This window comes from Ambystoma mexicanum, chromosome 14 (genome assembly GCF_040938575.1).
Source record: "Ambystoma mexicanum isolate Mex_15411 chromosome 14, UKY_AmexF1_1, whole genome shotgun sequence".
NCBI lineage: Eukaryota > Metazoa > Chordata > Amphibia > Caudata > Ambystomatidae > Ambystoma > Ambystoma mexicanum.
Window position 1 is genome coordinate 320076889 of NC_090940.1, and position 13250 is coordinate 320090138.

At 46.6% G+C, this 13250-nt stretch overlaps 1 protein-coding gene across 1 annotated transcript in view; it reads left to right on the plus strand.

Moving 5' to 3' along the window:
• The first annotated feature begins 760 nt into the window (after positions 1–760).
• NRDE2 (NRDE-2, necessary for RNA interference, domain containing) overlaps positions 761–13250 on the plus strand; it is a 746570-nt gene continuing 734080 nt past the window's right edge. Inside the window, exon 1 of the mRNA XM_069637454.1 lies at positions 761–920. Within this exon, the coding sequence (XP_069493555.1) occupies positions 860–920 (61 nt within the window). The 5' untranslated portion in view covers positions 761–859. The remainder of the gene's footprint in view (positions 921–13250) is intronic.

Here is a 13250-nt window from a genome sequence, read left to right on the forward strand (position 1 = left end):
GGTTCAATTCCCCAGCTGGGGAAAACCTAAAAAAAAAAACATGTTTTGAAACAAATGTGGCCCGTTAGCCCAGTTTTTTTAATGTTGAAAATATGGTCACCTTACCTTCTGCATGAGAAAACAATCCAAAAAGTCCCTATCTGCCTTACTGTAAACTGTTATGCTGCAAATTCGTACCCAAATATGTCCCTCTGCACAGGTTATTTAATCTAGTATGTCCCAACGCACCTCGCGTTCTCTCTGTTCGACATAACAAATCCCCTCCCAAGGAAGCCTACAGCGGGAAGGACAAAAAAAGCTTCCCTACGAGAAAAAAAATGAAAATAACAATCTGAAAACTGGTATAATGGAAACGGAGGAATGCCCAGGCTCGGCCCCGCTACATAAAAAAAACCCTTTGTCCATAACGATTCCCCAAAATACACCGAATTACACTCTCCTCCGGGCAGGCCAAATCGCCACACTGCACTAAAATAACAACCAAGTTACTATGCGACAGCTTTTAGACTTCCTGTAAAGCAAATTCGCTTAGTAACGGAGGAATTAAGGGGTTTCTCAGCTCTCGGCGAACGATGCTGTCTTAAGCGCAACCACGATGTTCCCGCCAGTGCAACGCCTTTGCGGTGTGGAAGTGCGCAACCTGAGACACGTGACCACCAAGACAAGTCTTAACGTGCAGCCCACGTGAGGGGAAGAGGCGGAGTATTGCTAAGGTCCATTTCTCGGATGGGAACTAACCATTACAGTGGTTTGTGTTCGCTTTGACATCAGAGGTCACGTGAAGAAGACTGGGCGGGCCGTTGCTATGGTCCGTTTCTCGGATGGGAACTAGTCACTACCCCACTAATATTGGCTAAGGATGGCACTGTTCCCGGCTTTTTCAGAGCCCACAAGTGAAGTGCAAAACGGCGCAAGAAAAGGTGAATTAGCCTCAGAATCAGTTTGTCTAGTGAGATTGCAGACACGGGTCAGGGAGAGAGGGGTACTGCCGAGTTAGGCGATGAACACAGAAGAGGAGGTGGCACCAGACATGATAGTTTATGAGAGGTGGTGGTACCTGCAAAGACGAGACGGAAGGGTAACCGGAAGGAGTAACCGGAAGGAATGCTTACTGTTTCTGCCAGTAAATTCCATTGTTCCGGCCAGTTGCCTCTGGTGAATATTTTCAGTTTAGGGGCCTGAATATTTCCACATATTAGTGCAACTGCCCGTGTGTAGCAAGGTAGCAAAAACAAATGTAGGCAGTTTCGAGGGCTCTCTGAGGGAGAAAATCAAAAGGATGTGTTGAAATGGTACATTTTAAAAGCACATTTCTTTTTTAGAGAAATGAGGTACCCAGGAGCACTGCCTGCATTTTCATAAGGCTGCAGACACAATCTACCTAAGTCAGTGAAATGGTCACTGTATGTAAATCACTCGGATGAGTATGAGGCCAGAACCTGTGGCTGCAATCAATCTATGGTCACAGTAAATCCCTTACATGAGCCAGAGTCCACAACCTATCCATGCCAGTTATCGTCATTGTAAATCTCTTGTATGATTCAGTGGCCGCAACCTATCTTTGCCAAGGGTGGCCACTTTAAATCACATTTATGGGCCATACGTCACAACCTGTCTATGCCTGAGTAATGGCCACTAGATCCCTTGTATGATCCTGCGGTCACATTACATCTATGCCAGTAGTGAACTCCTTAAGTCACTTTAATGAAGCTGTTACCGCAGTCTTTCTTTGCCAGTAATGGTCAGTGTAAATTACTTGCATACGCCTCAGGCCACAACCTATCAATGCCAGTAATTGCCACTGTAAATGACTTGCATGAGAACACAATAGAAATCAGCTTTATCTCCACAACCGTACAAGCACAAGCATGTATTTCATTCACACCCACCCACATACACAAACTACACACCCAAACACACACTCTCTAATGCTAACAACATACACATACATGGATGCACAGCTACAGAGTCTCTCAAAAAGTTTTGCACACACTGCATACGTTACATTCAAATGTGCACACAAGTATGCAGGCATACATTAAAACACTTAGCTTTAGCTCTTTGCTTCAGGCAGGGCAGGAACAAAACCAGGCAGCACCGATGCACCCTGGAAGCACTAGAACATGCAGGGTGCGCCAGCATCACTGATCAGTGTGATTTCTAGCAATCGCGCCCCTGGAGCCCAGTGTGCCACGCATGCACCATCTTAAACTAAAAGCAAATGATGACAAATTCGGACTAGCACTCAGTGTGCCAGCCCTGCGGGAGGCAAGGAGGCAGACCAGGCATTGATGAGGGGGACAGGATCATTTAAATCACTGAGCGTAGGGTATCCGAGGAGAGGCATTGATAATATGCGACGGAGAGAGAGTATCCTTGTAATCAGGGACATGAAGTGCCTACATACACAAGGGGACGATTTGTACCTCAGAGAAGGTTGGAAGACGAGTTTCCCAGCGGGGTAGTTGGAGAAGGGAATATCAAGTGACAGGAATGGTAGAGACTCCCAGGGTAGGCAGTAGGGTTACCACCTTTACCCAATGTTAAAACTAAATGATTCTGCCGCCTTGCCATTCCCAGTTTTCCACATAGCTATATGTGATTTCTGGTCAGTTTGATTTATTAGGTTGTAATATCATTACATAGTGATATCTGTTTGTTTAGTTATCATATTGGTTAAAATAAATGAAGTTAAGCCTTGTACACATAGCATGTCTTGGATTGTTAGCATCTGATTCCCGTGCACAGAGATCACAAATAGACCCATGTCGGGCCAGAAGACCATTCAGTGTTTTCGTCGTTGCATTATTGGACTTCTTGTTTTGTAATTTGTTATACATGATGGACTCAGTGCATAGGATGAAAAATAACACTTGTGAACAAGGTTTAAGACCTCTGAACGCCTCGGATAAATTAAGAATATTGTATCGTGCCATGGGAACCACTGAACAGGTTATCATGCTGTGTTCTTTCGAGAGAGGGGCGCCTGCTACCTTTTTTGAACCATGGGAACAAATGTACTACTTAAATTGTGATTCAATTACATAGTTTTTATTTCACAATCAGATTTTCACCAAAATTGCACAGTTGCTACTTTCATGGATCACACTAGTAAAGGGCTGTTAAGAAATATTCAGTCATACTGAGCTCTCATGCTTTCCCATTCTGTGCCCGAGTATGACATCCAGTTCGAGAGTTTACTTTGCAGTCTGGGTTTTGTAGTTTTGCCTTTCACATAGCAAATTTAAAACTAAAAGTCTCAGAATGCAAAGAATGATACCAGGACTGTCTAACAAGTCAATCTTAACTCCATATTTTTGGAGTGCATGGACAAGTACCATTAGCCTGAGTCCTTTTAGTGGGCCTCATCACAAGTTGGGCGGTAGCCATTAAATGCGGCAGTAATAGTATTACTGCCGCATTTAAGGGCTTGCCCGATGAAAGCAAGCGTCCCCCAAAAGGCAGTACCCCCCCCCCCCGCAATGAGAGGTAATAAAGGACACACCCCAGAAGAGAATGAGACCACGACAAAGTGCGGGTGAATGTAAAGGGTTTTTTATCTAGTCAAATAGGGCATGCAAAGGACTCTGCAAGCTCCGAGAGCGCTCTGTCTGACAATAGCAAAGACAGTCTTATTTATTACAAAACCACGTCACGAGTCCTACACACTATAGGGGGCACATAGTCTTAGGGATTGGGTGGCGTCGACTAACTATAGGCGCAGCAGTGATGAGCAGCTCCAGGATTGGTGGACATCAGCGTGGTGCCAACGTGGGGTGGATGGGTCTGGTGGGCTCATCGGGGTGGGGCTGCCAGGCCAGGCGCGGTCAGTGTCGTTGATAGATGGCTGCCCTAACATTCTGCCCTTGTGGCCACGCACACACAAACACTCATCCGTTAGACGATTCCAGTTGTCCTGTAAATCCTACAAAATGTGACTCTAAGAAATAATAGGATACCGAAGGAACAACATGCAATGTGGAGCTTCGCCAATACATCAGTGCACTGTTACTTTTGACCTGTTGACCGGGTGTCAAAAAACTGGGGTGTTTGGTCTGAGGGCACGAGGTGAGTTGCCCTGGCATTCTGTTCTTGTTAGATGTAGTGAAGAATTACTTTATTATATGTTAGTACAGAGTTGAATATCTATTCTCCAAGGCCCATTAACTCGGGGTGAGCTGGAGTACTACTGGATCAGTGAAGGTGCACCTTTGGCCCCTTGAGGCGGTGGGGTTTAGGAACAGGTTGGAAATACTTCATTTGGCCGACCATGGCGGCCTCGGATATGGGGGAGGTGAATACTTGAAGCGGGTCCAACAGAATGAGGGGAGTTGCAGCTGTGCTGCCCGTGCACCAGCTAGCCCTGGCGGACCTTGGCGGGAGGAGGGGGAGATGGCCTTGTGTGTATGAGCAATTCTCTGTGCCTGGGCTGCACACTATATAGAACGAGGAGACGGTTAATAAAGTTAGTAATATTAGAGTGATTACACATTTCTAATACCTATACATTCATTTACTATTTCATATACGACTATGAAAGTCTGGCAGTGTTTCATACATCACGGAACATCGGATGACTACATTTTAGCAATCACACACGGTAGCAGTTGGATAACACATTAGGTAGCATTAGGTTTGGTGGTGTACTCAGGAGCATAGAAGCAATACGTTCAGAGGTGATAGTACATTTACATTGTTGTCCATACATTTAAACGTGTCCCACTGTATGACACACAAATATTCTCGGTAATGCTTTTTCTGCCTTCCTTTGTACTTAGCAGCATTCATTAGTTAGCACCAGGTGGGCTCTATCAAGCCCTTTGAGTCTTCAAGGCACATGGTATCGTACACAGGCTGAGGTCATTCTTACTTTACCAATACTTATGAACTTTTATCCCTTCCCCAACACTGGTGTTTAAAATTAACATAGCAACCCTATGAATCGTTAGGCTTTGGTATGTGGTTAACACTTCATTTGGGGACATCGACAGGGGTTCATACGAAGAGGGTATTGACACCATATATCTTAAATGTTAGGGGTTAGATGCTGGGTCGTGGCCTGTTCAATTGAGATGGTGCTTGTTATTTTCCAGGCTTGGACTGCTAGTCAGGTCACTTCGGGGACAGTGATGCACTGCGGAAGGTAAATGATAGTGTTTGTTCTGATATATGTTCGTGTCTGGTTGCTCGTGAGAACGGGCCTTCAGCGGATCTACCATGGGGTGGAGGCGCCGGGGGAGGGCATGGCTCCCTGTGCACAGTGAGTGGGGGCCAAGCTGCAGCATTCGCAGGCAGGCTGTCTCATTGGGGTTTAGGTCGCTATTATCTAAAATGGAGTGTTGACGCTCCCAAAATGGAGTCCATGGTCTGTTACAGTGCAAATCGATTGGGCCCGTGTGTCGATCAGCAGCCACCCCGTCACCTGAGCACAGGCGACAGGGGTGCCTCTGACGAGCCACGGACCTTACACAGGTGGGGTATGTCGGGGAGGGGGGTCTCATGGACCTGTCCTCCCACACACCGATCACGAGTTGGGCGCTAAATGGACTTTTTTACCTCCAGCTTTTTTCTGGAGATGAAAATCCCATTTAGTGCTGTTTTTCGGTGCTGTTACTGCCGTATTAGCGCTGAAAATGCTCCATTGGGTCCAAAGGGGACTGGGGATTTACTGTTAACGCCCAACCCATGACCCGGCGGTAATAACGCCAGAACGGCTGGCGCTAATGCTATTATATTTGAGTGGTATTACAGCCCGGATACCGCCCAACTAGTGATGAGGCCCAGTGAGTCAATCCGATAAAAGCCAAATACTTTTCACCATTAATTTGGCCCTGCATAATTGGAAAATGCACTAAATCAAATATGACTCTGAATAAACCATGCAGGAAGGAGATACAGAATTCATATTTTTATATTAAATGTATAACTCTCCTACAGTGGGGGAATATACTTTCGTACAAGTCGATGTTCACGTAACATAAATAGTTATGTTTAGAAATAATGCCAACAGGCAATGTATTAAAACTTGGCCTATAGAAGAAAACTGATTAAAAATGTGTATAAACAAAAAACAGCCAACATGTTTCTGAACTCTTATGTAATGGAATAATAAAATCTTTCTTACTGTTAGTTGCTGTAGGTGAAAGAGTGCAGTTCTCTCTTATGTAGATGACTCATTGAGGGTCTATTGAGAACCTCAGAGGGCTTTATCACACATCTGCTGTAGAGAGATATGTAGTGTGAATATAGCAGTTCCTCCTTTGAATTTTAATTTAAACAATCAGCAGCAAATCCAGGAGCTCTGAAGCGTAGCAGTTAATTTCCATTTGAGACCAACTTGGTGCTTTCTTCTCACAGTAGACCACAGAAGGTGAGATGTCATTGATGACAAGAATATCTTAATGCATGCTGCATTTACCTATAGACTTCGTGTGACAGCAGATGACATTTTAGTTACTTGGATGCTGTTAGATTTATTTATTGGATATTTGTAAGGCACCTATACAACAAATGGTGGTTCATGGCGCCACAAGACAATAAGGGTAGGGGGGGGACAGGGTAGAAAGATAACAATAACGGTCCTACTAGGACCGTGCAAGTGCAGTAACAAGAAGTGCGAGGGGGGGTGCGTGTGTGCACGAATGCAAAGTGCTTGGGAGGGAAGTGGAAGTGCGGGTGAAAGAGGACAGAGCGCAAGTGAAAGGGGGGAAAGCCACAGGGCCTAGGAGAGTGCTAAGGATAGGCCAGGAGGGCAAGTGCCAGGGATTGCAGGGGCAGAGGGTCTACCTGCTAAGCGCAAGGAGCGGGTGGACTGGGCGAGGGCCTGGAGCCATGTAGTACTGTCATGCCGCGCTGCACTTGGCGCCTGTGGAACCGCTGGCGGCGCGGACATTATCCTGCCGTGCATGCTGGTAGCCTGTCACGCCCACCTGCAGCTCCGCCCGTGCGTATGCGCGCTTACGCAGCCCAGAGTATAAATACAGCTCCTTCCGGGTTGTGTACGCGTTGCAACGCTTCCGGTTTCCTCCGTTAGTGCTGTCTGCCCATTTGCCTGCTCTTCTCTCACTCGCTCTCGCTGCTGAAGTACCCGATCTCTATCGGGTCCTTGTCCTCTTCCCCTTGTTTTGCCTGCTGCCCCTTTTTTGCCTTCTACTATTATTCCCTTCCTCTCTCCTCACTTCCTTCCTTCTCCCGTCCCTTCTCTGCTTCGGTCCTCCTCCTTATTCTTCCCCTTCCTGTTATTTTATCTCCTCCTGACTGCCTCCTTGTGTACCAGACCTAGGCCTGTTTTCTTGGATTGCTGATTCTTCTGATTCGGATACCTTCCTCTGTGATCTCCCGTGTACCAGTTCCCGGCCTGTTTAAGGACTGCCTATACATTGTGCTTCACCTATGGACTTGGTTCTCCTAGTGAGATTCCGTACTACTACTGTCTACTTTCCTCCGGAGCCTCATCCTTTCTACCACGGAGTTCAGCTTCAGCCGACTGCATTCTCCCAGCATACCAGCTCATTCCTTAGGAGAGTCACGCAGGTCGCTTAGGGTTTTTTTGTGCCTTTTGGCTTTTTCCCCTTCCTGGCGTTCCCGGGAGGAGGCACCGGAAACCCTTTTTGGGTGACACGGTGGCTTCCTTCCGTGGGCGCCCCTACCTACATAAAAAAAAGGAGCGACCAAGAAGTAAAGGAAAGAAGGGTACAGGAAGAAGATACGAAGGTGAGGAGTTAGGGGAGGGTGGAGAATCGGATTCTACGTTCTCTGGCGAGGATATCACCGATCCTGGTGACAAGAACTCAGAAGGAACCAGGTAGCCAGTCACTGTGGCAGATGAGGGGGTTTTGGGGGAGGGGGAAAGGTAAGGAAGAAGTGAAAAGGAGAATCTTAACTTAAGAACTTAAGGAGACCCGTCTCAAGCTTGAGAGGGGCAGGTAGGCCATTCTAGCGGGAGGCTCCTGCGGAGGAGAGATATATGAATAAAGAATCCAGGAATGTGGCAAGTTGTGCCTACATAAAATCAACAAATAGTCCAATTCTTGGAGGAGTTGCTCCTTAGTGCAGAAAACATTGTTCAAATGACCCCTCCCCCGCCGAAAGAGTGGGGTTTCTGCTGAGTAAATTACACTGAAATGTAAACTTAAACTGGGTCTGTGCCCCAGAGTGGAAACATATATGCAGGTCAGCAAAGCCACTTACACAGTCACAGTTTCAATGTATAGGCCCATAACCATGATGGGTCCAACTGTCCCAGAGTGTAAGATTTGTCTGCACCCATTGTACTCCTAGCCTTTAAACCACCATGTGACAGGCTAGATGGTGTCATTGAGCAATGTACAATGAATGTAATCCTGGCGAGGTGATCCTACCTTCAGAGTCCAGATATGCATTGGGGCTGGATCCCCCCTTTTTTTTCTTTTTTTTATTACAAAGCAGCTATGACTCTGTCCCTGTGAGATGCACAACTCTACGGATCACCAGAGAGCTGCTGAGTCCCTTTCACTCCCACCCTGATGGACAGAAACAACTCCAGGGACCCGCACTCGCGGTTGCTGCTTCATCCTTCTCACTTGTCGGCGAGCGAGAATGCAAGGAAATTACAACTTCATCACTCTTCCTGGAAGCTCCTATCCCCAGGGATGCTGTAAGGGCCTCCTCCATGAAGCAAGAAATACTAGACATGTTATCAAAGGGTGCCATCATTGTTGTTCCAGTGGGAGAAAGAGTCACACGTCGTTAGTCGCCTCTCTTTTTGGTAGCAAAGGTTTCAAGTGTTTTTTAAAAGTTCTGGATTTTAATATGGTCAACAAGTTCATAGTAGCTCCAACTTTCAGGATAGAATCCAGTCAATCTCAAGGGGAAGAGTCTCGCCCCAGGGGATTTCATGACCTCGAACCTGCAAAATACATAATGTATTCTCCTAATCCTTGCAGCAGACCAATGCTTTGTGTGTCATGGTAGCATGTTCTCGCTTTATGTACAGGTCTTGACCCTTGGCTTCGAGGCAGCCTTATCAAAATATTTACTCCAGTTGTGCAAGTCCTTCACACAGATGCAATACAACTCTATCCGTATCTGGATACCTGGTTGCTTCATGCCCAGATGGATCATCTGTCCATGCAGAGTCCTAAAGACATTGGAAAACATGACCACGGAAGCAAGGAAACTCTTTATTTGGGGTTTCACAAGAAACCGTCCTTGACACTGTAAAGGATATTTCTCAAGGAGCTAAAAGGAATAATGACCTAACAATCTCAGGGTTGCATCTCCCACCTCCTCCAGGGTTCAGCCACGTCTCTATTGAGGTGGCGGTTTAACAGAAAGAAGTCATCTGTTGTGTTTCTTCTCCTGTGTGGCAATCCCAGGACCCTCAGTTATCCTCCATTGTGGCAATAGTCCTCAGTGTACACCCCCTACGTCTGCTCCTGGTGTGACCGATTGACAAAGTGTCAGTAAGTTTACCAGTCTATTCCTCCACTTGTTCTGTGAAGAAGACATATTAGCCAAACTCCTTAACCACAATAGTCTCGTTCCCCGTCCCCGCCCAGTGTCACTCAGTCACAACTTGGATTAATTGATGACATCTTGGTGGGCCTTTTCTCCCCTCTGTGGCCACTGGTTGGGTAGCCTTTCTCTGACAAAGCAAACTGTTAGGATTCGCCCCCACTGGTCCTTATGGGCCCGCTCGAAATGAGCCGTTCCCACACCAAGACAGGCCGTTATATCTATTCACGCCCGTTCCAAGATGGCACCTACGTTCATCTCGTATGCTGTCAGATCCGGATCTTCGTTACTCAGAAGCTGCTTTCCATAAGACCAAATATCAATCAGTAAGTGTTACGCCGCAACTGCTCTCCTTCCGTTGCCACGTCGCTTCCCTTACCTTCTTCCATGATTCCCTACCTACATTCTGTTGATCTTTCTTGTTACTATCCTTACCTTACCTGGAGTATATGTTCGTTCCATAATGGCCTTACCTCTCCTTTTGACTGCCCACGTCCTGGCAGAGTATCCCGCCCGAGACCATACACTGCTGCTCCTTGATATTGAGCAATTCCGTGCCGGTCCTGCTTACAACCATCCTGGACCTTCAAGAGGGTTTTTTCTCGTGAGTTTTTCCCTCTATTGGGCTGCTCCTCTGGTATGGCTACTCCATTTCTCTGTTCCTCCAGCATACATAATGGCTGCACGGAAGGACAGACCCTTTCTCTACCCAGGAAGGGCGCCCAGATCAAGTAAGGTAATGCGCAAACCTGACACCAAATCTCTCACTGAAGTTCCAACATTTGTTGCAGTAAGGTCCATAGCATCTTCCAAAAGTGAGGTGGGTGAGCAGTGGCTTTAGGTGCTATTGTGCTTTCCTATCCCAGAGCTTGAGTCCATCACCCAAACCTGTTTCACTTTCCTCCTCACTGAACCGATGCTCGCTCATGCCTGGGATCCTGTGCCTAGATCTCAGTTTTAACCCTTTAGATATATGTTGGCTAACCACCTCTCTGTTTCACTGCAAATCTCCTTCCTCCTCCCACTTCCCAAGACACAGATAGGCTGACGGTGCCTTACTGGCCATGTATCTCCAGGGAACTTCCCATTGTCCTTCTGCTGGTTTCTGTTGCCTTTCTCCTCCTAATAAAGTTTGGTCGTTGGCCAGTCTTCCTACTCTGTACCTCCTGTGTCACTATCTCCATTACTCACTTTCCACCTTCTTCACTCTTCTTGGTTTTCTATCCTCCCTCCTACCATCCTAGTCTCCTAACTTTCTCTATACTCATGCTTTTTTAAAAATTGTATTCCCTCCAACCTGTGCTCCACTTTTTTCTCCCCCTTATTCCCATCCTCCAAACACTTCTGCACTCTCTTCATGATAATTTCTCCCTTCGTCCTCTCACCTCTTCCATTCTCTATACTTTCTTCTCCTCCTGGATGATTTCCCCCTCCAATTCTTTTTGCAGCCTCAACACTCTCTGCACAAACATTTCCTGCTGCTTCCGCACACCCCTCTGCCCTCTCTGTATCTCCATCTCAGCTCTCTCTCTCCAACTCCAATACTCTCTGCCCTTTTCCACAACTCCACCCCCTCCTGCATATTCAGTTCTCTCTGCACCTCCACCTCTCCATGCCTTGTTGCATTGCTATTTGCGGCGTGTCAGAAGGAGGACACAGACTTTGAGTGCATGGTTCACAAGTTTTAATTAAAGTAAAATTATAAGGCCTAACTTTCCCTATCACTATGAGTGGTCCCTGCCTATGTTACTAACTAAGGTGCTTGTCAGTCTTTCGTGAATGTCCAAAGGAATACGTCCGCCATCCAAAACAAAACCTAACTGACCCTAACACTAACCTAGATCTAGAGAATGCCTCCCTTCTCCCGAGGGTACTTCTAGCACTAGTCTACAGAACTTCTTATTAATATGTAATCCACAAATAGTCTCTTGTGATTTCTTGAATCAGTCTTGGTTTTTAAAATGTTCTGGTTTTTTATGGCATCATTGTGTGTACAGCTTTAGGGAGTTCCTCATGGGAATTGGAGTCCTTGTGTCCTAAGGGGGAGGCTCTGACGGTGAGGTCCCACTTGCCTCAACCCCTAGGGTGGGTGTTGCGGAGCAGACTTACCTCCCTAGCTTCACAAGGCGTGGGGGGCCTCCCCTTTGGGAGAAGGGACGAATTCCCTTGATTTGTCACATATTACAAGCAACCACATTCGCTGTCTTTTTCTCTGGACTTTTGAAGGGTCTCAATTTCTGTTTCCCCATGCCCCTGTGTTGTGCTGCAATCTATGGTCTGCACGTGTGATTGGCAATTGTTCTGCGTGCTTGTTTTTTGTTACATGGTTAAGATTCAAGGGTATAAAGGGATCTATTTGCTATGCAGTCCATACCACAGATCACACCTTTAATAGGGCCGTCTGCCATCTTTGAAGTCTGATTCATGTGCATGTGGGCTGGCTACTGCTCTGTGTTCTGCTTTTGGGCTGTTACACGCACAGGAGCAAAATGAGATTGAGACATCAGGTTGATCATCCGTACTCTCTTCAATACCCAATTCCCGCTGGTCTGCATGGACATGGACCACGGTAGTTGTCTTTGCCTTGCATACAGCAGTAGTTGAAAGGCCAGTAGTAGGACTAGAACTAATGTGGTGGTCCCCTATCCGAACCCGCTGGTTTTGGTGGGCTAAGAGCAGGAGATTCTCACCGTAGCGCCCCTTCATTTTATTGTGCAGTAGCCCACCGCCCTAACTGGCCCCATCCGATCCCTCTCCGGACCAAACTGGGCGTCATCACACATTACGCTTGACTTTATTTATTTATTACATTTATATAGCACACAAACAGCCCAAGGGCATTGAGGCGCTGACTTTGAAAGCAAGACAACGCGAAGCAACACAGGTTCGATCCACGGGTCCGCGCTTAGAAACCTCTAGGTAGTAAGCGCATTATAAATAACCAATTATAATATAAACACTTGAGCTCACACTAGTAGAGCAGTTCTGCTCTACTACAATTTTGATAAGTGGATGGGCAATCACAGGAAGTCTCTACTGCCCTGGTGCAAGTTCTTGCATTCATACCTGCCTGGAAAAGATATTTCTACCTGTGAGGAGAGCTCTGAAGCTTCAAGATGTTATTTGAGTTGTGTTGGCTCTAATCAGGCTCCTGCCCACACACACATGCATGATAACGATGGTGAATTGAGTTGCATATTATAAATGGCAGTAAAAACATTTAAAAATAAATCGGGCTCCTACCCGCTGGTGGTTGCGTGACCACGGGCAAATGGGGGCCTGCGTGTTTACTGTTCCGTTGCAAGGCTTCAACTAAGCTGTTTAGTCTGACCTCTCCTGAGGGTTTATTAGTTTAGAAATTAATTATTCCTCAGATTTTGTGGGTAGCTCCTCAGTGGTTGCTTATGAATGAACACATCTTGAAGGGCACACAACTTCTCCAGTCCTGTTAGTGATAATATGAGATGCCAGGTGGTGACCGTCAATTCCTTATCAGTTCAGTTTAAGGACTTCTGACTCATTGGAAAGCCAACAGATTCTCTATTTGGAGTGAGCTAATGGCAATATTTGAATCCATCCCTCAGTTTGAGAACTCTGGTATCAGTCTCTGTGTTTTAGGCTGCGCAGACAACCTGGTAGCCACATCGTACATGAACTGTCAGCGGGGTACCAGAGTTGTCTCATTAGCGGACCTGGTTCAGAAAATGAGCAAGTCTGCAGGCTCCTATCACTATGAGCAACAGGCCTTTGGGGTG